The following is a 26,133-nucleotide window of genomic DNA, read 5'->3' as shown; positions in this document are numbered from 1 at the left end:
CTACATGTTGCATCCTTGAGATTTCCTTGTTGTTTTATGGTCAGATCTAAGCAGTGATTGGTTGACGTCTGGTGTACAGCACTGGTCGCCTATGTTGGTGATGACCAGGTCCAATATGTCACCTCTGGTGGGAGTGTTGACCAGTTGATCCAGGGTATTTGAGTTTATAAATTCTAGGAAATGCTGGGCAAGGGAGTTAATACTTGAGTAGTTCTCCCAATTAATGTTTGGGTAATTGAAATCACCCAATATTAGGGTGTTTAGTAGGACCTTTCTATTTCCCAGTGTTTCCAGAAATGCGAAATGGGGGTCCTGGGACATGGTGGGTGATCTGTAGCAAGCTCCAATTTGAATTGCAGTTTTACCCGTTGTTAGTTGCATGTGGATGATGTCTGAAGCATCATGCTGTGCCACTAACCTGGAGGTGTGGGTATCCTTGATGAATATGGATACGGCCCCATCTTTTGTATTTCGGTCCGGGTTCTGTGGCTGAAATGTGTGGTATGAGTTGTAGCCTGGTAGTGTTGGGGTGCTCTCTGGAGCCTTAAACCAGGTTTCTGTTACTGCACATATATCAATTTTCTCCATACTAAGGAGTGCCTAGAGTGTGTGCATTTTGAGGTTTAGACTTTTGGCATTGAGTAGCATTACCCTCAGTTTTTTGTTACTTGTGCTATTTATGGTGGTGGGTTTGTCTTTTGAGCCTTGCCTAAAAAAGGCACTATGAGGGTGGCAAGAGCCTTGGCCAGTATTCAAAAGTCTATGGGTGACAGGTGCACGAACGGACGTAAAACTACAGGTGACAGCAGCTAGTGCACAAAAACATTGACTCTGGTATTCGGGCCAGCCAAGGGCCACCACAGCAGGGATAACCCACAGGTGATGACTGCAATAGTGAAACACGAATAACATCAAGTGTTACCATGAGTCCAGAAGGGGGGCAAGGTAGGACAGTTGGGAATGTTAGTGTTCGACATTGTTTGTGATGCAGGGCATTGCATAGGTGGATTCAACCACCTGCAAGATGACATAATGACAGCAAACCTGGAGATAACATGAAGAGTGGTCCTGTAGAATTGTATCCCTTCTCCAAGTTACTGCAAAAGTTCTAGAGAACCCAAGTAACATCCAAACCTTCCACCTACTTCCCAACATTTTTTAAACAGACTATGGCACTGTCACATGTACACTCTCACTTATCATCTGAAGGCAGGATAGCACAAAACCTTACAATACACTTCCAGTAGTGGGAGTTAATGGCATATCTTAGAGGGGCTTGTCTCCAAGGCCCTTGGCCAAGGCCAATGAATGGTTCCAGCTTGAATCCACCCTAGTCAAAGGCGATCTCAACACCTGAAGGGTTGGACAATGGACTGAGCACAATGTCACTGTGGCCTGGCTGTGGACTACAATGTCGACATGGTAGTGCTCTAATCAGTTGCTTGAGTCTGGTAGGAGGGCTCATCTTGCTGCTTCCTACAACAAATGGCCTGAACACCCTCAATTTTTGCAAAGTTTGCTAGCAATATTTCCTACCTTCATTAGAGTAACTAAGCTGAATCGCTGGAACTTGTGGACAGTAATAAGTGAGATGCTCTTCCCCAAGGCAGCAAAAGCACTAAAGGAACGAGCCTTCAGTAGTAATCAGACAGTCACATGAACATTGATGATGATGACAATGCCTGGAGAGAAAAGAAAAGCAGGCTTTATCAATGAATTCAAGTAACATGATCGGGAATGTATGAGTGGCAAAAAGCATTTGGTGGGCTCTATCGATATGGATGAGCATGACAATACAGTCAAGCACTTAATGACATCTTGTGTCCTATTCAAAGGTGTGTAATGTCCCTAAATGCAAGACATTGCTGAAAAAACACATTGTGATTGATAGAAAGGTAATACCCTTGTAAGGACACATCAAGGACAGTTGTCACTGCTAGAAAAGCTGCTAGAAAAGTCTAATTATTAAATCTTCTGATTAAACAAATTAAGAATACATTTTTTTGCCATAGGCTTCAATTTTCAATTATAAAAAACATTTACAACACACACAAATAGTAGGCTAAAAACTTACCACGACAACTGGAAGAATAACCATGAAAGCCAGTCCATATACAAACAACACCTGCATTTAGCAAGAGAAAATAAAATTATGAGCATTCAGGATAACTTGTTAAAACAAAGGTATAAGTTCTGACACTAACTTTATAATCTATCTTGCCATTTTCATGGAAAGGACGATCAGTAATATGGAAAAAGCAATCTGAAAATTAAACTATACTTTCACTGCCGTTAGATGGCATGCCTACCTTAAGCAGCAATGCGCCATTACTCACCATGAAAGCACACATCTGACAGGAAACTGGTACAGCAAGCATCACACAAAACACTCCCATACAAAGCAAGTCATGCATAAGTAGAGCAACATTTCATTTTCTCCTTGCAGTCTCCAAGAGGTGACCCTCCCCCCCAAGTCCTACAACCAACAACCCCTCATAGACATGTTTTATAAAGTCTCCCAAGTGTTCTCTATTTGTTATTATTTATCCAATTTCTAAATATCCACTTTATTCCACGCAGGGTCTTAAGACAGACTACATTCAGATTAACAATTATAAGTCAGAGGACAATTTCGGAATGGGATGCCAACACATTTATTTACTATGTGGTAACTGGGTAGGTGGGCTGGTCTGAAAACCCTTTTCATCCACAACCCAACTTACAGAAACAAAAGCATGCATGGATACTCAAGAAGCATACAATATACAAGAACAAATGCAAAATCAATTTTTTAATGCCTTGGAATAAACATATGCTTGTTGTGGAGTCTTGCACAGAGAAACATACATAAATTCTATTTTGAATTTCAGGAAACAAGGACAAAATTTAGTATAACAAGTGGGGAAATACTTCAAGCTAGAGGTACATTACTATCAGAATTCAACATTTCACATTGATTCTTACTGGAGGTAGTATGCTGTTTGATAGCAAATGATGAGGTTAACCATTGTCCCTCAAGCACTTATACTCAGTTTTCTTGTGTAAATGCTCAAAGTAGTTATTTTTCAACTCAATGACTCCAGGTACTTTAATTCAGATGGGAGTCTATTCCATAAAGCCTGAAGTTGGAAGATGGCATGTTCTCTAATAGCCGTTTTATAAGGAGGCCAGCTTAAAGTGACCACTTTCTCCTGGATACTTTTTAGGGAGTAATTCTGATCATGGATGGGTATTTTACATCTCAAAGGTATGCAGTAGCCACTGTGTAGTATTTTATGAATAAGACTACCTAGGAGATGAGTTGACCTTTCGGTGACTGGAAGCCATTTTAGATTTTGCAGGATGTTACACTGGTTAGACCTGCTATTAACAAGGTGTGCAAATCTGCAAGTTTTATTTTCTTTGACCTGAAGTCTGCGGGAATTTTGTGCGGAGTAAAAAGTAATCGGAAAAATAATATTTTTAGCTAGGGAAAACAGGAATGAAGGTGACAGTAAATGAGAGATTCTACAGCAGAGTTTAAGTTGAGATATTACTGTGTTAGTTTTTTCGCCTTTATGACTTGAAAAATGTATTTGCATTCAGAAACAAGGGGAATGATGATGTGGTTAAAAGTGATGTTAAAGATAGAAAAGGAAGTTTTTGAGGTACTGTCAACAGCATAGATTTTTTTTGTTAATTAAAAATGATTACAATCAGGCCCAGTTGCATAGCTTAGAGAAAGAATGTTGCAATTTCTTCTGGGTTTCTGACACGCATTTGCTGACTTGTAATAGAAGGATGTCATCTGCATACAGTATGAAAACAAGGGATGGGAGGTCATCTGTAAATAATGCTGAACCTTGTGGAACACCGTTTTTTAGGGTGCCAGACGATAAAAGATAGTTAGTGTGAACTTGAAAAGTTCAGTTCTCTAGACAACTCTGAAATCACTGTATAGAGCTGTGAACAAAAATAAGTTTGTTCCGTTTTTTTTTAAGAATAATACAGTTTACAGTTATGAATGCCCTGGTCAAATCTACAAATATCCAGTAGTGCTGAGACTATCATTAACAGGGTCATAGGGGTTTACTAGATTAATGACCACAAGGGCCTTTTTAAACCTAGCCATGCATCCCAAATCTCTGACAAGTTCTGATACCCTTGATAAGTGTAATCATGGATCTGTTTGCAGTCCTATGCCAGACGCCCCAGGACAAAGTGAAAGGACAAACTGACAGATACCTGCCATAGCACAGATCATGCGTGCTTGGGGGGGGGGGGTTCATATGCAGAGCTAGGCCCTACTTAGATTCAGAACTTAATCCTAGTTCAAAGAAGGGGGACATAAGGAACAACAAGGGGTCCATTCCCTGGCCCTAGAGGGAGAAGAAAGTCACAGAGTAGAAGGCGAGTGGGAACAGTTACTGAAAATGATCTAGAGGTAGAGAACATTTACTATTATGGTATGTTGCTGATATACATGTGCTATGTTCTCAACTGGATCACTGCTGCAGTACTTATTACTTCTGGGATGACTCTTAGAGCTTTGAAGGAGTGGTTGGTGGGATGAGGCTGCTTGGCATTGCAAAGGATGCCCCCGAAGGACAGCCTTGGGCTAGGAGCTCAATCTGCACTGCTTGGTAAAGGTGGGGAATAAGGACCATGAGACTCCCTCTAAGATGGCTTTGGCATGCATTTCTTGCCTACAGGCCACTATGGCAGCTGTTGCACTGGTAGAATGAGTTTCCACTGGGTCAGAAAAGATTGTCTCTCTTTCTGTAATAGCAGATATCAATAAAACGGCATAGCCACTTGTAGATGGCCGGCTCAGTCACTGACCAGACTTTCCTCTTAAAAGCAAAGGATGCAACAACTGCTTAGTTTTCTTGAAGTTCTTAGTTGTGTCCAGATAAAATGTGAGATGCCTGCATATGCCTAAGTAGTACAGAATTCTTTCTGCTCCTACTCTGATAGCTGGGAAGAAAGCTGGTAGCTATATTTTCTGATTCAAGGTGAACTCAAGAATCTACTTTTAGCATAAATGTAAATTTAGTTTTAAGGCTTACTACGTCCCTATGGAAAAGCAAAACAGGAGGAAAGCACATTAATGTTTGCAGGTCAGATACTTTCCTAAGTTGAGATGATGACTACTAGAAGGGCAGCATTTCAGAAAGGGAATTTCAAAGGACTCTTGGCTGCTGGGTTAAAAGGAGCGTGGGTGAGCTTTCAAGTAAACAGTTCAGGTCTCAGATGGGTGCCACCTTATACTTGAAGACAAATGTGCAGAACCCACATGAGAAACTGTTTAACTTAAGATAGGCTGGAAAAGAGAGAATCCCAGAGCAAACATGCCAAATTGTCTGAAAACTGGACCTTAATGGAAGATGTAGGAGAGTCCAGCTTTCAGCAAGTCACAGACTATTGTAGGATCCGGAGAAGAATATGCTTCACTTGAAGTTATAGGACCTCCTCATAGTAGGCCTCCTAAACTCCTTGAAAATTATGAGCACATCTTCAGTGTACTAGTACAAGGAAGATACTGAAACTGTCAGCCTCAATGTCTGCAGGCTCCTGTAGATTCAGAGTGAACCCCCAGTCTCTGAAAGTATTTTACTGTCAAGTCCAAGACTGCCAACAGCTCCTTTCTGGAAGATCCCTATATCAAGCAATTATCCAGGTAGGGATAACTGTTGATACCAGTCATCCAGCAAAAAGCAAACTTGGTGAAGATGTAGCACTGTGGAAAGTCATAGGACAAGGAAGTAAACTGACAACCCATAGCTAGGAATATGAGTAAGTGCCTATGAATCTTGTGAATGGGGATGCATGACTATGTGCACTTCTGGGTGCAAAAGAGCCAACACAGCTTACAGAATAAGCATCTCGCATTTGAGGATCTACATGAAGATGTTGAGCCTTGAAAGGGTTCCAGATAGTCACCAGGTACCCTCCTTTCTGAGGACAAGGAAGACTAGAGAATAGAACCCTTTGCCTAGCTGATAAGAGGCACCTCTTCTATATCTCCCTGGTAAAACAGCTGAAAACAGTGGACACAAGGTGCTTCTTGTCTTAGTACCAGATGAATGCCTGTGGGATGAGGGGACCCACTGAAGTAACTTTCCTTTATAATCTTTAACACCCAAAAATCAGATGTGATGTCTTTCCATGTGTGAAAGCAGGACAATGGGATTCAGATATTCAGAACTTATCTCTGTTACTGGAGAACTCTTAGGAACCTCCAGAATTTCCCCTTATAGTCCCCCCCCCCTGTCAACTTTTCTTTATCTGCCCCTTCTTGCCTTTTTGTTGATTGGATTTATTCTGTTTTCTGTAAATGGGTGGGGGGACAGGCCTAGAGGGGTAGTTTCTCTCATACCTGGGAACAAGGGAGAGAGAAAAATTACCGATCTACCCCTTTCATCCATTGCTTTAAATGCTTCAATAGCAAGGCTCTCAAACAATTCCTTGTCCAGAATGGCACAGATTAACTGGGCTTTGGCATCCTCAGGTAAAGCCTGAAACTTCAACAAGGCATGGTATTGTCTTCAGATTACAGATCTGGCGTCAACAGCTCTAGAAGGTGCATCAAGAGTCGTGGCCACAAGCTAAACAGCGTTTGCTTTTCTAGCAATTTAAATAAAATGCAAGAGTTTGGACCTTGGGCACACAGACACTTCTCCCATTTTCTGCCCAGTGTGGTCAAGGAGGGCCAGTAAGAATTTGTCATGCAAGTTTGACAATTAATGCCTTTACTGACTCTATGGAGTATGTTGTAGCATCCAAGCCAGCCTCTCTACATGGTAACTGAGTTGAAGTATGTGGTGTGCAGCATCTGAGACATTTTCTAATCATACTACTGGTGGTATGTGAGCCTGCTCCTGAAGGGGATATTGTAATGTTTTACTACCTGCTCAGCCCTGATCCTATTATCATGCTAAATATGTGTACTTCTCTCTTGCTACCGTAACCATGTCCTGTATCAAACTACAGCTGTGTATTACTCTTAAATCCTACTGTTTACTTTATACTCCCACAACTGCAAATATACTAAACCTAAATACTATACTAAATTCTAGCTGTGTAGTAATCTCACATTAGAACGTACTACATAATTTATCCCCTGTAGATTCAAGAAGTTGTTGCTTCAATGTTAGCACATATTTCCTTCATCTAGTACACCTTATCCATAGCATGAATTATTTGTCTATCTGTTTTACCAAGATACATCCAACTAGACAGCAGGTGTCCATTTTCAGTGGAGTCCTGGGGAGAAAAGCTCCAGGAATTTAATAAGACAGTAATACAAGTAATAAAGTGTTAACAATAGAGTTAAAAAGGGAGAAACATGAAACAATGTATTACAGTCAGATCACAGGGATAGTACAATGATGGAAGCCCAACTTACTGATGATAAAAAAAAATATCAAATATTTTTTCTCTGCCTTCTGACTAAATTTGTTCAATGTATCGAACCTGCCCTAAAGAAACTGGCCTAACTGGCAAACATGAAAAACTATCATACCTCTATGCCTTTTGTTGCCAGCCTGACTACACTTGGTATTCTGAAGCAGTATAGGGGCTGCCTAATGCTTACTGACCATTAGCCATTACCGGACCAGCATGACACTATTTTCAAGAGGTGCAATGATAAAGCCTGGAGTCCACCCTCTCACTTTCACAGATGTTCAATTAACACACAAACAAGAATACTTCCAATGATCATGCTAAATCAGCAAAAGTTGAAGTTGCAAAAATCCATGCTGCAAACTCCAAGAATCAGGACATAATAGCTTATGACGCAATCTATTAACACCATAATCATACTCAAGATAACTCAGGGAGTCACCAGGCTGCAGAATGCAAGCCTTCACTGCAACTAAGTCAGCATGGCCAAATAGAATCCCAGAGTACTTGACCCCTTCATAAGGTTCACCCTACCTAAACTTGTTAGTCTCAACAAAGACAGGATAACAGTTTGCTGATTTTCCGGTTCCATGATCTATGACATCATGAGGGCCGTACACATCTAACCTAACAAATTTTGGTATGATCTTGTAGTGGCTCGTTCCACAGATTCAGCATACTGGCCAAAGCACTAGCTGCCCCATACTGCATTTTTAGGCAAAGTTTACCTACTGGACACTCCAACATAAAGGCTTACAGTGAATTCTAATCCAGACCACAAAGTTACTTTGCTCAATGCCAGAAATCTTAGCCATACATTTCCAAACCGTGAGGCTTTCCTGCAACTTGAAGACATCCATATCTGGTCTGCAACACAAATAAGGTTTCAGTGTAAAGACAGTTCTCCCTCTTTACTAGGTTTCAGCACCTTTTGAGTACAAAGAACTGTTGGAAACTGCAGGGGGGTATTTGTTGAAGCCCTAATTATCCCTAGCCAGCCCCTGCACCAACAAACAGAACTTGCTGAACTTCAAATTACTCCAAGACAAATTATCAGTTTATAGCCTGATCACATTCCATGTCCACAAATGTCCATGAAAGATTTCTGGGCAGATTTGCTGCTTCATATAATGCTGGAGCAGTAAAGGTTTGCTCACTTAAAAAATGGACACGTGAGAAAAAACAGTTTTCAATATTAACAGTTCTAAAGGTCGCAATGAAGTATGAAAGAATGATTAATTATAATAACGCAGAGCTATGCTAGCTATTTGTCTTCCCTTCATGAAAACTGATAAAAGGAATTCAATATTAATAAAGCAAACTTACTTGTGTAGCAGGCCAAAAGAATGGACCTGTAATTTCAAGTACAGCCACTAGATGGCAATATTACACACTACAAATAACTGCTGACGCTTAAATACACATGAAAACAAGCGAAACCTTAGAAATCAGGATATGGGTAGTCAGATTTCCTTCTCAAGCAGAATCGGCACATTCTACATTGGAATAACTGAATTTAATACGCATCCTAGCTCTCAATTACTGACAGCAAGAAAGACAAATAATGAGGAGACAATAATAAGGTAAATTTTTAAATATTGCTCTTATAAAATTAGAAAGTTGCTAGAAAGTACAGTTTTGTACCTACCATAAATGTAGATGTCCGAACTGGATAGCATCTGCAGTCATAACAACTGGGTTGTCCTGTCGTCAGACAGCCCTTCAGTCGGCCGGATTCCAAAGTCCGCTGATGTCGCACTTCACCCGACGTCATCTCTGTTGGTCTTGGTATAAAAGCATCAGCCGGCGCCATTTTCCTCAGTGTTTCTTGCCCCAGATGCCAGTAGCCCTCTTGAAGGCTAAAATTTGGATAGATGCCAATGTTTCCAAAAAGATAGAGGTAAACACAAAATAAGCATGTATGTACATATATACAAACAAATACACCATAAAGACTCCCCACCAGCTAGCTATTAGGAGGGTAAACACCGAGGAGTACCACAGAGGGGAAGGAGGGAGGGTAATCCTGACTGCAGATGCTATCCAGTGCGGACATCTACATTTATGGTAGGTACAAAACTGTACTATGTCCTTCATGTATGCATCTGCAGTCAAAACAACAGGGTAGAATACCATAGCCAACTAGGGGAGAAGGATAAAAGTAGATTATGGTGTGTTTAGGATCCCTTGCAGTACAGCAGTGGCAAACCCTGCTCGGGATCTGGAATATAGAGGCAAATTATAATGCTTGGCAAATGTATGCACGGAGGTCCAAGTAGCCTCAATAATGTCTTTGGTTGCCACTCCTCGTAAGAAGGCTGTGGTAGTGGCTGTTGCCCTTGTAGAATGAGGCCTTATGTTCTGTGGAATTGGTTTTCCATGGAAGGAGTAACAGAATCGTATGCAATTTCCTATCCATTTGGAGATTGTCTGTTTGGAAATAGCTTTTCCTTCCCTTCCTGTTGCATAGGCTACAAAAAGTTGGTCAGTTTTTCTGCTATTTTTTGTTCTGTCCAAGTAGTAGCGTAGCTGTCTATGTACATCCAAGGTATGCAGTATTCTTTCCCCTCTGTTTTGTGGGTTGGGAAAGAAGGTAGGTAGGTGGATTGCCTGGTTTAAAGACACTCTGGATACCACCTTAGGCATAAATGTAGGATTAGTCCTCATGGACACTCTATCTTGGTGGAAGATTAGGAAGGGTTGCACTGCCATTAAGGCCTGTAGTTCTGAAACCCTCCTTGCTGAAGTAATTGCCAGTAGGAAAGCGGTTTTCCATGACAGGTGTTGTAGGTCTGCTGTTGCTGCTGGTTCAAAGGGTGATAGTGGCAACTTTTCTAGCACAAAGTTTAAGTCCCAAGCTGGTAATGGTGGTTTCCTTGGAGGTTTTACATTCTTGATTCCTCTGAGGAACTGCCTGAGCAAAGGGTGCGAAAAACAGGTGTACCAAAGCCGTCTACTGCTGAAATAGCTTATTCATGTATATTGATGGGGGAGTAGGACAGGCCTGAATGAAGAAGTTCGCCAGATACTCCAGAATGTTAGGCATATCTATGTTTGACACATCTTTTCCTCTTTCCATTACTCCAAATGACAAACCTTTTCCATTTTCCAGCATAGTTCCTTCTTGTTGAAGGTCTGCGTGCTTCAAGAATAATGTCTTTAACTCTTTGGAAAAGTTCTGGATTAGCTGCTGCTATGTGATGTTCCATGCAGTCAGTTGCAACGTTTTAGGTTTGGATGTATGATGCTGTAGTTGTTCTGAGTTAACATCAAAGGCATCAGGGTATTGGCCACATATTGTTCGAGACAGGCTCCTCAGCAGTGGGTACCAGTGTTGTCTTGGCCAGTTCGGAGCTATCAGGATTATCCTTGGGCGTTCTTCCTTGATTTTTAGTAGTACTTTGTGTATCAAGGGAAGAGGTGGGAATGCATATGCTGTTAGGCCTTTCCAGCTGAAGGAGGCGAATCCACTTTCCATGCTAGTGGGTGGAATGTCCTTGTGCAGAACTTTTGAGCTGGTGATTGAGAGGTGATGCGAATAGATCTATCTGAGGCATTCCCCATTTCTTTGAGATGGTCTTGAAGATGTCCGGGTGCAGCTTCCATTCGTGGGCATCAATGTGGTTCTGCTTAATATGTCTGCTAGAGTATTTTCTTTTCGGTACAAATATTGCCTGTAACTGGATGTTGTAGCTGAGTGCCAGGGTCCACAGCTCCAAAGTCATTCTGCATAGGGGTATGAATGAGTGCCTCCCTGTTTGTTGATGTACCACATGACTGTGGTGTTGTCTGTCCTTATCATCAACTGGCCCTCTTGGAGAAATGGCTTGAACTTTTGGATTGCCAGTTTTACTGCCAGTATTTCTTTTAGGTTGATGTGCAGGTGAAGTTGATCCTGTGTCCACAATCCTTGCACGCATTTGTCCAGCATGTGGGCCCCCCATCCTAGGTCTGAAGCGTCTGTTGTGATGGTCTGGCTTGCTTGACATCTGCGAAAGGGTAGGCCTGGGTTTGACTGACATGCCTGAGCCCACCATAGGAACTCCTGCTTTAAGCATGGAATTAGTGGGATTTCTGTTTCTAGGCTGTGTCTGTGTTGGGACCATAAATTCTTTAGGTACCACTGTAGTTTTCTCATATGTAGTCTGGCAAATGGGACCAAGATTATGCATGATGCCATGAAGCCCAAGGCCTGCAGTACTTTTCTTGCTGTTAACTTGTTCAGTTTTGTTAGTGCCAAGAAGTAAAGAGGAGTTCTTTTGTTTTTCTGTAGTCAGGAATGCCATTTGTTTTACTGTGTCCAATTCAGAATGTCCTTGTTTGGGATGGTATCAGCCTTGACTTTTGTAAATTGACTGTGTATCCCAGTGCTTGTAGCAAGTAAATGACCCTTTGTAAATCTGTTGTCAGCTTGCTTTTGTTGTCCCTTGTAGCAGGCAGTCATCCAGGTATGGGTAAATTTGAATTCCCTGTAGTCTGCAATGGGTGATTACTGATGCCAGGCTTTTTGTGAATACTCTGGGCAGTAGATAAGCCAAAGGGCAATGCTGAGAATTGATAGTGCTCTGATCCTGCAAGAAATCTGAGGTATCTTCTGCAGATTGGTCGAATGGGGACGTGCAGGTATGCCTCCTTGAGATCTAGAGTTACCAGCCAAGACTCCTTGCCCAGCATGGGAAGAAGTTGCTGTAGGGTCAGCATTTTGAATTTTGGGACAATGATGTATGTATTTAAGGTGGACATTGGTCTCCAACTTTTTCCTTTCTTGGAACTAGGAATAGTCTGGAGTAGAACCCCTTTCCTTGCTCTGCTGTTGGCACTCTTTCCACAGCTCTCATGTTTGCTAACTCCATTATCTGTTGTAGTGTCTCTGTTTTTTGATTTGGAGGTAGATTTGGCATTCCTCTTTTGACTGGTAAAGTGTGGAAGTGAAACCGGTAACCTTGATCTATGGTTTGTAAAATCCACTTGTCTTTTGTTATGTAGTGCCAGTTCTTTGAAAATAAGGTTAACTTTCCGCCTAGAGGAGCTGCTATTTGTTGCCTGGTAGGCGGATTTAGGGTTAAGTCACTGTGGTGGTGCTGATGTAGTGGCAGTGGTTGTGTCTGTGCCTCTGTTGTTACCTTGCCACTGTTGTCCTCTGTAGGCACCTCCTCTGGATTGGTTTCTGCCTCTGGAGCGTCTATTCCTGCCCTTTGAAATTTTGTGGAGTCAGGAAAGGACCAATTTTTGGCAGGCCAGTTCCTGCTAAACCTTGGGGGTTGAACCTGCAAGAAATCTTTAACCGTTTGAACAGATTTTGCCTTTTCTTCCATTTTCTTCATAACCTGCTGGGCAGGTGTACCAAACAAACTTGTCTTATCCATAGGAGCATCTAGCAACTTAGCTTTAACATGATCCGGTAAAGCTTGCTCCTTTAGCCATGCATGCCTTCTTATCACTGTGCCAGTCATGGCTGATCTAAATGAAGCCTCCAGTGCATCATAGCCACATTTTAAGGAATGGTTGCTAACCTGTTGTATGTTATTTACCATTTCTAATACATATTTCTTATCAAGAGATTCATCAGTGGTTAGTTTTTAGTTAACTGATCAAGCATAAACTCTTGGTATTGTATCATGTGAAACTGACAGTTTAAAGCTCTAGCTGAGAGAGTAGCTGAAGTGTAGACCTTTTTACCCCATCTGTCTAATGACCTTGCTTCCCTTTCAGAAGGAATAGGGTTTTTAGCTATGGTCGGCTACTGCCTTGGGACCCTGGGATATAGTTTGGGTCTGCAAGTGGGGCCTTGTAAAGGTGGTGATGAGTATCTGGCACCCTGTACAATCTGTCTGGTTTGGCAGGGGCTGGGGGTAAAGAATCTGGAGCGGAGCAGACATCATTGAAAGCATCATCCACCACAGAGAGAACAGGAGGTATAGCCAAGGGCCTGTGCTGTGGGAGGTGCAGAAAGGTCCTAAGTCTTTTTCTGGAGTCTGAAAAATCCTGTTGCTGCCATTGGAACTGCTCGCATGGCATGTAAGGTTTCCCCAAAGGAGAATTCTTCTGGTGGGAAGCAGCTGGAATGGATTCTTCAGCATCAGAATCTTCAAAATTGGAGAAAGGAGCTTCTGGCTGGTCAGTTATGTCTGATTCGTCAGCAGAATCATCAGAGGACACTGGCTCAGGGGGCTCTGCCCTAGGTCTCTTCTCTGGGGCTGAGAGGCCCTGTCTGGGTGAGATTGAGATCCTCTAATTAATGAAATTAAATCTTCTGCCAAAGTAAGCATTTGAGAACTAGAAGAGGGCCTGGTTGTGGAGGGTTTAACAGGCACTGTCTTAGTAGTCTTGGCTGCTTTAGCCCTGGCGAAGGCCTTAATGGACATGGCTGCTGGAGGCCTAGCAGCACCACGTGCTGGGGTAGAGACATCCAAGGGAATGGTGTCTGATAAGTCAGTGGCAACCACCGTAGTGGATAAAATTTCTGAGGCCGATTCAAGAGGTAGCAGGGGCCTCAGTTGTAGAGATAGGTTCAGCTGTACCGTGATCAGTTTTCTCGGTTTTTTGCTTAACCATGGTTTCGGCGAAACCGCGGACCGCATGTGTCGGTCTTTATCTTTTTTGGTAGATTGGGTAGTCGGAGGATCCGGCGGCATAATGTAAATCAGAAAAAACTGTTCTGCAAACTCCGACCGGCGCCTAAGCGTTAAACGGTTGAAGAAGCACAGGCCGAACAGGCTGCTACGTCGTGGGCTGGGCCTAAACAAGGCAGACAATAAGAGTGGAAATCTTTATGAGGTATTTGTTTCCCACAGGTTAAACAATTATTAACTTTTCTGACATCGGCTGAGGCAAGAAAGAGTCCCCAGCTTTAGAAGTCTTGAGTAGTATTCGGTAGAAGTAATCTCTGGATCCGACCGACCGGCACTTGCGAACAGCTTGGCAAGAAAGACTGGGGAAAATGGCGTCGGCTGATGCTTTTATACCCGAAGACCAACAGAGATGACGTTTGGTGAAGTGCGACATCAGCCGAAGCCGGACCCGGACTTTGGAATCCGGCCGACTGAAGGGCTGCCTGACGACAGGACAACCCAGTTGTTATGACTGCAGATGCATCCATGAAGGACATCAACATGTTTTGGATTAGCATGCATTTTGTGAAGGGTATGAAGTCTGAAACTCAAATGTTTGTCATTATTTTCCACCTTCAGTCCTCAGTGATTTGCCAGAAAACCAAAGATTTTATGATGAACAGACCAAAAATATGAGACAAAAATCTGGGAATTCTGCAAAAATCTGTACAGTTGAGAGTTATGAGAGCAGTTTATTAGGATAACATTACAAACACTTATCTAAAACGAATGAAATGTTTACAGCATGTATACTAAACACAATTAAACTGTAACTGGTTTACTAAGTTGTACTAAACAAATAGAAGAAATATCCACTAAAGCACTCCTCAAAAAAACTGTATGCTGTGTAAGACAATTTGTGTGTATATAACTGCACTACTAAAAAGTTTGCAAACCAATGTGCGCTCTGTTTGACACTGACCCTTAATACACTGCATTCATTCAGTGCAGCAACAGTGAAGTGCTCTAGCCACCCTCATCAAGCAGCAAAAAAAGACAACTAAGTTCGCCACTCTGCAGTAAGGGAACAAGACACTCCATCACATTTCTTAACCTATAACTATGATGGACAGGGCACTTTCCTGCTAAAGGATGGGGCTCAGTGTAAAGTTAGATAATGGCAACCAGGCAAACACATGTAATTAGGGAGAGGGCTTTCTGTGCTGAGAACGATGACTTTCTATTAATATGGCCTGAAATAGAGGCTTACCTACAGTCAAAGAAGGGGACGGGAGCATCAGACAAAAATAGCTTACTTCACCACTCAAACAAAGCTATTTTCTAAAAACTATTTGTATTCACTACTGAATAAACAGTTGGATGGATTACAAGTTTGGTCTGCAGAAACATTCTCCTGCAGACAATCATCCATCATTTCAGTTCAGCAGAAACTTGAGACTCCCACCGCAAAAGTTGCATTTAAGCACAAGTTTTTTGGGAGAAAAATAATCAACAGGGGTTTACTTACTGGTCACATGTAATTTACAGAGAATGCATTAGCCTCTGGATATCTAGCAGACTGGGAGGACATTTCTTTATACTCCTAGTTAATAAATTGATGACAAGCCATGCTTAAATTTTTTTCACTTCTTGGGAGAAAGAGAAGAGCAGCTCTTTCAATATTTCTTTTTTTCTCCACAGATATTAAATTGTTTTGTAGGAAGTCAAGTTTGCATGTGTTTTTTTTTATTCTAGACCTTCAAAGCTGCGGTGGTGCAGCAGTAGCTTTGTTGCCTGACGGCAATAAGTTCGCCCGTTCGATTCTCGGCTGGAGCACTTTCTATGTGGAGTCTGCATGTCCTCCCCGCGGTCGAGTGGCGTTTGAAAGACGTGTGAATGGGCCTAACTTCGTTGAAGGTTGGGCTGGCACCTCGGCACCGTAAAAATCTACTGCCAATCATTAGCAGACCGGAGTTCCGGTGTGACGACCCCTAACCGGGAAAAGCCAAAAGAAGAACAACTAAGATCTTCAGCAACAGAGTGGGAAGAATTTCATTTTAAAATGTCCAGTTTTCAACCTCCTTATCACAAATCAGTTTCCATTTCTTAAAAACTGCTGATTAAAGAACACTTTACTGCATTGGCAGGCAGGGATAATCTGCTTCTAAAAGGGCTAGTTTTACAGGCATCAGGTAGCAACCAAATTAAGAGTTATTTCAGAAGCTGATGGGGTTACTTTATGGGACAGTGAAAAATATACTGAAACATTAAACAAACTTGAATATGGTAACTTCTAATAAAACGCAATTCAAATGACAATAAAACACTCACTATTTATTAAAATAAAAAACAACTGGTAAGTGCTTTCATTCACAAAGAACTTCTTCAGACCTGGCTGTCACACATACAAAATTCACAGTTATAAGTTACTCATTGTGTACCTAGTATTATGTCATTCTTGCAATGGATTCTATATAGGAAGAACTATACGCAGCTTCCATCGCAGAATTTAATGAGCACCTGAGGGCAGTAGAAAAACTGGATGTAACTAATGCTTTAGCAAGACATGTTAACTGTCACAACAGAGTTAAAGTGGTTTTTAGTTTTACTGTTACTGACCCAAGTTTTTAAATGCAGACAAGAGATAGGATGCAGAGGTAGATTTAAACTAGAAAGAATATGCTTGGCAAGTGAGGCTAAACACAGGTGCAGATCCAGTTATGAATGATATGGAAAACTTTAAAGCAGTGTTATGTAAGAAAGGGTTAAAACACTGCTAATGTTTTGGGTCATGCGACGTGAGTAACTTATAAATGTGAATTTTGTATGTGTGACAAAGTACAGTTTTGTACCCACCATAAATGTAGATGTTCGAGTGCTAATACAGCTGCAGTCATAACAGATGGGTTCTCCTGCCGTCAGGGGGGTCCTCGGTCGGCCGAATTCCAAAGTCTAGGCCCGGCGTCGGTTGTCGTCGCTTCTTCCCTGACGTCAGTGCGCCAGGGGTATAAAAGAACCAGCTGACGCCATTTTCTTCAGTTTTTCTTGCCCCAGATGTCAGGTGCCCCCAGAAGGAAGGCAATACATAAATTTGTGTAATAAAGCAATGCAATATAATCAAAATACAGTAGTTGCAAGCAAATACACCATAAAAGAATACCCCAATCAGGTTGTATGAGAAGGTGCTAGCCAATAGGCCTGTCCCAAGACGGGAAGGAGGGAGGGAAACCTGGACTGCAGCTGTATTAGCACTCGAACATCTACATTTATGGTAGGTACAAAACTGTACTATGTTCATCGTGCATACAGCTGCAGTCATAACAGATGGGTAGAATCCCAAAGCTAAGAAAGGGGTGGTAGGCACTAGGTGGAACTAGGAGAAGCCAGAATGCCCTGCAAGACTGCAGTGGCAAAGCCTGCTCTAGATATGGAGTATAATGGTAGGTGGTAGTGCTTGGAGAAGGTATGCACAGAACTCCAAGTGGCTGCTTCCAAAATATTCTTGGTAGGAACTCCTCTGAGGAAGGCTGCAGAGGTAGCTGTGGCCCTTGTGGAGTGAGATCTGATGCCTGCAGGTACAGTTTTACCATGAAAAGTAACAAAAGCGTATGCAGTGGGCTATCCATTTTGAGATTGTCTGTTTGGAAATTGGCTTCCCTTGAGCTCCTATAGCATAGGACACAAAGAGCTGTTCTGATTTTCTGAAAGGCTTTGTTCTGTCCAAATAATAACAAAGCTGTCTGTGGATGTCCAAGGAATGTAGTAGTCTCTCCCCTTTGTTTTGAGGATTACGGTAGAAGGTAGGTAAGTGTATAGCCTGATTCAAAGCTACCCTGGATACCACCTTTGGCATAAAGGACAGGTTGGTTCGTAAGGAAACTCTGTCCTGATGGAAGATAAAAGGCTGCACAGCCATGAGGGCTTGTAGTTCCGATACTCTACGAGCTGAGGTGATAGCCAGAAGGAAAGCTGTTTTCCAGGACAAATATTGCAAATCTGTTGAGGCAGCTGGCTCAAAAGGAGGCAAGGTCAGCTTTTCTAGAATGAAATTGAGATCCCAAGCAGGTATTGGTTGTTTCCTTGGGGGTTTTATATTCTTAGCCCCTCTGAGGAATTGTCTTAAGAGGGGGTGAGAGAATAAAGGTGGATCAGTGTTGTATTCTGCAGAAATGGCTGAGGCATGGATTTTGATTGAGGAGAATGAAAGTCCAAAAGAAATCCAAAGCTGGGAAACAGGCTGCCAAGGAGTAGCACTAGTGAAGAAACTTAGACCACCAAATAGCGTACAAACAATTTAATTTCCGCTTTCGTCAGAAGACTTCATCAGAATACACTTCTACAACAAATGAACCTACTTTAAATAACACTTCAATGAAACAATTAACCAATTAATTTAAAAATCTAAGAATCTAAAAACCTTTAAAGTGCTACTGCACATTAATTAAATAAAGGTGCAATATTGTTTTTATTTTTATTGATACCTAACTTACCATTTTTTAAAAAAACATTTAATATTAATGGTCCCATTTAAGCCAGGGTGCTTGTCAGATTTCAAAAAGCTTCCTTTCTACAAAATTCCTGAAGTCTCCCCCCCTCAAATCAGATTTACAAACTTCAAGAACAGAAAATAGAAATTTTTTAAAATTGCTACAAACAACAGAGTGTTTAAACAATGCATTGGTATCATCATGTGTCTTAATTCCATATAGGTGCTTGATTGTAGTACTACGGGGGTAGTGTACATCGGGTTATGCAGTACATGTCCAGCTTTTTATGTTGGAATGACAACGAGATGCCTGAAAACCCGTATACGTGAGCACCTATATGGAATTAAGACACATGATGATACCAATGCATTGTTTAAACACTTGTTGTTGTGAATTTTTTAAAAAAAACTATTTTAATAAATCTTGGTTAAATATAAAGACAAAGGGTTAATGGAAAAAAGGGGAAGGGTAGAATGAGAATTTAATTTTGTATTACAACAACACGGATAAATCAATTAAAAAATAAATATTATTATTAATAAAAAATACAATGTAAAATGGTAACAAAATTAAAAATAATAATTCTTTAATTGCAATGTTAATATTTAAACAATGCAGAAATTATTTAATTTTAGATAGATTAAATTTTTTTTATCATTGTTGTAATTTTATGCGCAATTGTTATTTTGCAGTAAGTTTTTTGTCTTCATGGCAGCGTCTGATGTTTTCTTCAAGGTAATTCTAAAATTCAAACCGTTTGTGCGTTACCAGTATGAACTTGAGAATGAAAGTCCACTGCTTAGCAGCTCGGCTAGATATTGTAATATTTGAGGTAAATTCAGTTTTCCAGGATTCTGGCCCTTTTTCTCATTCCAGGCACAAAACTGTTTCCATTTTGCGGAGTAAGCTTTTCTAGTAGATGGCCTTCTGGCCTCCAAAATGACATCCTGCACCTCCTTGGAGAGTAGGATCTGTTGTGATGTTAAGGAATCTTCCATGCGGCCAGATTAAGTGTTTTCAGCTGATTGTGAAGAGTTTTGAAGCTGTGCTGAGTCAGAAAAAGAGGCATTAGAGGCAGGGTCCATGGAGGGGAATGCGTTAGGCTCCTCAGGAGTGGGTACCAGTGATGTCTTGGCCAGTCTGGAGCAATGAGGATTCATCTTTCGTCTGTCTGCTCTGGTTTTTAATAGAACTTTGGGCAGCAGAGGAAGAGGTGGAAAGGCATAAACTGTCATTGTTGTCCAACTGAAAGAGAGAGCGTCCACTCTCCACGCCTGTAGATGAAAAGTCCTTGAGCAGAATTTTGTCAATTGGTGATTTTTGTGGGAGGCAAAGAGATCTATGTCTGGCCTTCCCCATGCTTGAGTTATCTCTGTAAAAACTTGAGGATGCAACTTCTATTCTTGTGGATCTGTCATATTTCTGCTTAGGTTGTCTGCCAGCTTGTTTTCCTTGCCTGGCAAGTACTGTGCTTGAAGTTCGATTTGTAATTCCAGAGCCATGTTCCAAAGTGACATGGCCAGCCTGCATAAGGGTATGAATGGGTTCCTCCCAGTTTGTTTATGTACCACATTACTGTGGTGTTGTCTGTCCTTATCAATAGTTGACCTGGATGCAGAAGGTCTTTGAAAGCCATAATAGCATTTATTACTGCTAGCATTTCCTTTTGATTGATGTGAAGGTGCTTTTCTTTTTGGGACAGTTTTCCCTGAATGCACCGATCTGTCATGTGCGCCCCCCAGGCGTAGTCCGAGGCGTCTGTTGTGATGACTTGATTTGCTTGAGGCTTGCAGAATGGGAGACCTGTGTTTGTTTGGCATGCTTGAGCCCACCACAGAAATTCCTTTTGAAGACATGGAATTAGTGGTATTATTGTTTCCAAACTGTGGCTGTGTTGAGACCATAGGTTTTTCAGGTACCATTGAAGTTTCCTCATATGCAGCTTTGCACATGGGATTAGTAGGATGCAAGATGCCATGAATCCCAGAGACTGCAGGATTTTCCTTGCAGTCAGCCTGGTGAAATCTGCTAGAGTTCTGAAGTACTGAGTTAGTTGCCCCTGCTTCTCTGGCGTGAGGTAGGCCATCTGGGTGTTTGTGTCCAAGTTGGCACCCAGGAAAATTATTTTCTGAGAGGGTTGTAGCCTTGATTTCTTTTTGTTGACTGTGTATCCCAGAAAATTCAACAACATTATTACAAAAGCCAGATGTTTCAGAAGTATGTGCTTGCTGTCCGCTTGGATCAGGCAGTCGTCCAAATATGGGTATATTTGTATCCCTTGAAGTCTGCAGTAGGCAATTACTGATGCCAGGCATTTTGTGAATACTCTGGGTGCAGTAGATAAGCCAAAGGGCAATGCAGAGAATTGATAATGGGTTGAACCTGCAAGAAATCTGAGGTATCTTCTGCAATTTTGTCTGATTGGGACATGCAGGTATGCCTCCTTGATATTACCAGCCAAGACTCCTTGCCCAGCATGGGAAGAAGCTGCTGTAATGTGAGCATCTTGAATTTTGGTACGAGTAAAAATGTGTTTAGGATGGATAGGTCCAAATAGGTCTCCAATCTTTTCGCCTTCCTTGGTACCAGGAATAGTCTGGAATAAAAACCTTGACCTTGTTCGCGAGTAGGTACCTCTTGAATAGCTTTCATGTCCATGAGATCTGAAATTTGTCTTTGTGCCTCTGCCCTTTGATTGTGTGGCAGGTTTGACATGCCTCTCATTTTTGGAAGGGTGTGAAAATGGAATCTGTAGCCTCTGTTTATAATGACCAGGATCCATTTGTCTTTTTGTGACAATATGCCAATTTTTTGAAAATAATGCCAGTTTTCCACCTAAGGGTGCTGCCATTTGAGCTTTGCTTGGCATGCAAAGAGGAAAGTCATTGGGCTTGCTTTCTGAATGGCTGCGAACTATCCTCACCACCTCTTTTGTGCAGGAGCTTGCCACTGTCTGCCTCTAAACGATCCTTGAGATTGCCCTCTGCCCCTCGGGCGCCTGTATCTACCTCTTTGGGGTCTGTCCGTGGCTGGAAAGGACCAATTTTTGGAAGGCCAATTTCTACTGAAACGTGGAGGTTGTACCTGTAGAAAATCTTTCACTGTTTGCATTGATTTAGCCTTTTTCTCCATTTTCTTTAATACCTCCCTCAGCTTTAACACCAAATAATACATCCTTTTGCAGAGGGGCATCTAGTAATTTAGCTTTGACATGATCTGGTAAGGTTTGCTCCTTGAGCCAGGCATGTCTACATATGACTGATCCTGTAACAGCAGCTCTACATGAGGCCTCTAGAGCATCAAACCCACATTGCAAGGCATGTTTACCCACTTGTTCTGCACTATGCATCAAATCCTGCAACTCCTTCAAGTCTGGTTGTTCAGGTTGTGACATTTTACTTTTCAACTGTGATAACAGAAACTGTTGGTACTTTAGCATATGAAACTGGCAGTTTAATGCCCTCATGGTTAAGGTGGCCGAGGTGTATACCTTTTTTCCCCACCTTTCTAAGGATCTGGAATCTCTCTCGGAAGGTAATGGGTTTTTAGCAGTGGAGGCCTTAATTCCCTTGGGGCCCTGTGAGATAGTTTCTGGGTCAACCGCATGGCTTTTGTATAAAAATTGGTGCGAGTCAGGAACCCGGTAGTACCTGTCAGGCTTGACTGGGGCTGGAGGTAAAGAATCCGGGTTAAGGCAGGCCTCCGAGTACACATCATCTAGTATGTCTAAGACAGGAGGTATAGCCAGAGGCCTGTGCTGGGGTAGCAAGAGAAAATCCCTAAGCCTTTTCTTGGAATCTGAGTACTCTTGGCCTTCCCAGTGGAAGTGTTCCCTTAAGGTATGCAAGGTTTCCCCAAATGAGTAATCCTCTGGGGGGGAGACGGAGCGAATGGACTCCTCAGCATCAGAATCTTCAAAAGGGGAGTAAGAATGTTCCTGTTCATCAGAGTGCTCTGAAATAATGGAGGCCTGGTCAAAGGAGGGGGATTTTTCCTCCACTCTGGGCCTTTTGTCCGGGGGGGTTGAGAACCCCTGATAAGAGTAATCAAATCCTCGGCCATTTTAAGCATCTGTTTTTTAGGCATGGGGCCTGGAGAAGGGCCCTATGGAGCTTTGTCTCTTAGAATGCATGGCTGCTTTAGACTTAGTGAAAGCCTTGATAGAAAAAGAAGAGGAAGGTCTGAAGACACCTTGAGAGGAGGCAGACCTGTCTACATTTTGAGATTCACCACCAAAAGTGGCTTCGGTATCTGTAGTCGGGGTGTGGGCCAGGAGCCTGCGACCTCGGGCAAAGAAGACACCGCCAATGAAGTGTCGTCGGTAGGCAGGGGCTGAGTAGGCGCCTCGCTGAGAACCGGACCACCTGTAGTCGGCTTTGGCGTGGTGTCGGTAGAGGCCGCGGACCTCATGTGTCGGTCCTTATCTTTGCGTTTTTTAGACAAAACTGGAGTCAGAGTATCCGACGACATAATATAGTTACATTTTCTGCCAAAATAGTGCTGGGCGAACTCCGCCCGACGCTTAATGGTGCGTTTGTTGAATGTAGCACAAAAACGACAGGCCGAGACGTCGTGGTCTGGGCCTAAGCAAGGAATGCAGAGGGAATGAAAATCCTTATGCGGTATTTGCTTCCCACAAGAAATACAATTATTAACTTTGTCTGACATCGGTCTGAGGCAAGAAAAGTTTCCCCAATGGGGTACTTAGCTTTCAAGAAGACTTCGGTTGCAAAATTTTCATAATTTCAGGAGCTGGCCGACCGGCACTTGCGAACTGCTTCTGCTTCGGGCACCGCGCGGCAAGAAAGACTGAAGAAAATGGCGTTGGCTGGTTCTTTTATACCCCTGGCGCACTGACGTCAGGGAAGAAGCGACGACAACTGACGCCGGACCTAGACTTTGGAATTCGGCCGACCGAGGACCCACCTGACAGCAGGAGAACCCATCTGTTATGACTGCAGCTGTATGCACGATGAACATCCAGGTCTGAAGAAGTTCTTTGTGAATGAAAGTGCTTTCCAGTTGTTTATTATTTTAATAAATAGTGTTTTATTGTCATTCGAATTGCATTTCGGATTTATTACGTTTACAATTGGAACTGTGGAGATTTATTTGAACTTCTAATAAAAAATTTATATGACCCTACCCCAGATTTCAATAAAGTCATTGCTAAGTTTTAGTTATCTGCAGTAGATGAGGACATTATTACCAGTCAAATGAGAATGGACCTTTTAGTAAATGAACATAAACTGTAACATTTTATACACTGGCAAAGATTCATAAAGATGCACAAGTCCCTCCAAGCAGACCAACATTATCAGCTCATGGGTCTTTAACCAAGCCATTTTTAGCTTTGTTGACCTTTTATCTGAAGCCATTGCTTCCCATAGTTAGGTCTACACTAAGTTAACACACAATTTCTAAAACTTACTCAGAGTTGTATGTGGAGAATGATTGGTTTCTTTGTACTTTAACCATTAAATCCTTGTATGCATGCATTCCACAATGGGGTGGTTTGGATGCTTTACAATACTGCTTGAAATGGTCTCAACTACAAGTAGCAGGTTTTAATACTTTTCTTACTATTGTATCAGAAAATGTCCTTACTAAAAATGTCTTTTTTTTTTGAATCACATTGGTTATTGACCAGAATGGGGTACCTTTTGCCGTCACTTACAGAGACCTATTTATAGACTACAGTGAAGGGCAGCTCACTTATGATGCCACAAGTTTTATTTAGATACTATGGACATGTGGTATAGGTGCCTGGATGACTGCTGGCTTATTAGATACTCAGATTCCAGTTACTTCAGGAATCTGTTGCATATTACAATGAAAATAAATGAGATATAGAATTTACTTTGAATTTTCAGCAGCAACTGATTCCTTGTTTGGACATTTTGGTCACGAACGGTGATCCAAGGACTTTACACACTAAACTAGTCAGGAAGTTTACCCAAAATTCTTAACTTCAATCAGCTGTCATACAGGACATTATACGGACAATCCACAAGTCACAATTCATTACACTAAAATGCATGTGTTCTAATGCCCAGGAGTATGCTACTGCATCTAAAAAGTTACACAAATGGTATATTGATGGGGGTTGTACTGTTTCTATAACTAATGATGCCAAACAGAAAGAGGCAATGAATCATACATCCCTTCTGACAATGAACAGGGCAAGCAGTACATTCAAAACCAAACAGGCACAATTTCCTTCTATCATAACTTCTGGGCCTAATGTTTATTTGATCAAACATACATTAAGTATTGGCACATTTGAAAAATGATGAAATATTTGCAGACTGTTAACTATTTATAATAGGATTATTAAGAGAGCAAAAACATTGTTAAAGTGTTTGAGTGTGTGCAAAATATTTTCGCCATTTAGTACCTGGTGGGCTGCAGACTGTGTGAATGTTGCTCTTTTTGTAGGCTCATTATTAACACAATTTATCAAATTCGAAGTATGATTACTTGCAGAACTGCAAGCATTATGTACCCAGCTCTGACACTTGTTCGGTTTTTATATAGTTAAAACTAACTACATGCTACATAAAGTTTCAGAACATTTTAGTGAAATCAGGTGTACAAAAAATAGTAATGCACTTTTTAAACATACTTTAAAGCAAGCAACTACGAATTTTATGTTCATAGGAATTAACTGTATAAAATCTAAGACTGGAAGCAGAGTTTAGGTGACATGGAGCAGAGATGGATCATCTTCAAGTTGGGTGGTTTTGTTTAACACCAGGTTCAAGTGAACACTAACATCCCACTTTGGATGGGTATAGTTAACATTTTTAAAAGTTGCTAAGGAACTTAGTTTATTAACCTGTTTGGCTACATTACATACTTTATTACTACAGATGAATATTTTTGGTAGAGTACATGGAATTTATAAGTTGTGGTCTTCGATAATATAAATATATATGATGTCCTTCAAGGATGCAACTGCAGTCCTAACATATGGGTTGCCCTGCCTCAGGCAGCCCTTCGGTCGGCCGGATTCCAAAGTCTGGGTCCGGCGTCGGCTGATGTTGCCCTTTCCCCGACGTCAGAGCGCCTGGGGTATAAAAGCGTCAGCTGACGCCATCTTCTTCAGTCTTTCTTGCCGCGCGGCGCCCAAAGCAGAAGCAGTTCGCAAGTGCCGGTCGACCAGCTCCTGTGTTTTCAGCTACTGAAGTCTTCAAAAAAGCTAAGTACCCCGTTGGGGACCTTTTCTTGCCTCAGCCGATGTCAGATAAAGCTGTAAAAGTTAATAATTGTTTAACTTGTGGGAAACAAATACCTCATAAGGATTTCCACTCTTACTGTTTACCCTGCCTAGGCCCAGAACACAACGTCTCGGCCTGTACAGCTTGTGCTTCTTTCAATAGACGCACTCTTAGGCGTCGGTCAGAGTTTGCACAGGATTATTTTGGGGAAGATTTCGGTTATATCATGCCGCCGGAGCTCCGACAGCACATTTACCTAAAAAACGGAAGGATAAGGACAGACACCCGCGGTCTCGGCCGACACCACGCTTAGGCCTACCGCGAGTGTCTCTGTCTCTTCTGAGCCGGTTTCACAACCGCTACAGACAGACGACACCGCCCCACCAGTTACTTCGGTACCAGAGGCCAGCTTGGTGCCGGTTTCTGTTCTCCCCTCTGAGACCGAAGCCCAGGATATTTCTAACACCATTTTAGTGGATAAGACTACTC

The 26,133-nt window shown here is 42.0% G+C and overlaps 1 protein-coding gene across 1 annotated transcript in view; it reads right to left on the bottom strand.

The window, feature by feature from the left end:
* SEC63 (SEC63 homolog, protein translocation regulator) overlaps positions 1–26,133 on the bottom strand; it is a 1,535,741-nt gene that overhangs the window by 1,140,474 nt on the left and 369,134 nt on the right. The window contains exon 7 of the mRNA XM_044065412.1: positions 2,075–2,125. Coding sequence (XP_043921347.1) covers positions 2,075–2,125 — 51 coding nt within the window. The remainder of the gene's footprint in view (positions 1–2,074; positions 2,126–26,133) is intronic.

The sequence above is a fragment of the Protopterus annectens genome, chromosome 1.part0, assembly GCF_019279795.1.
Source record: "Protopterus annectens isolate FY-2018-M chromosome 1.part0, PAN1.0, whole genome shotgun sequence".
NCBI lineage: Eukaryota > Metazoa > Chordata > Ceratodontiformes > Protopteridae > Protopterus > Protopterus annectens.
This window is presented reverse-complemented; position numbering and strand designations above follow the sequence as displayed.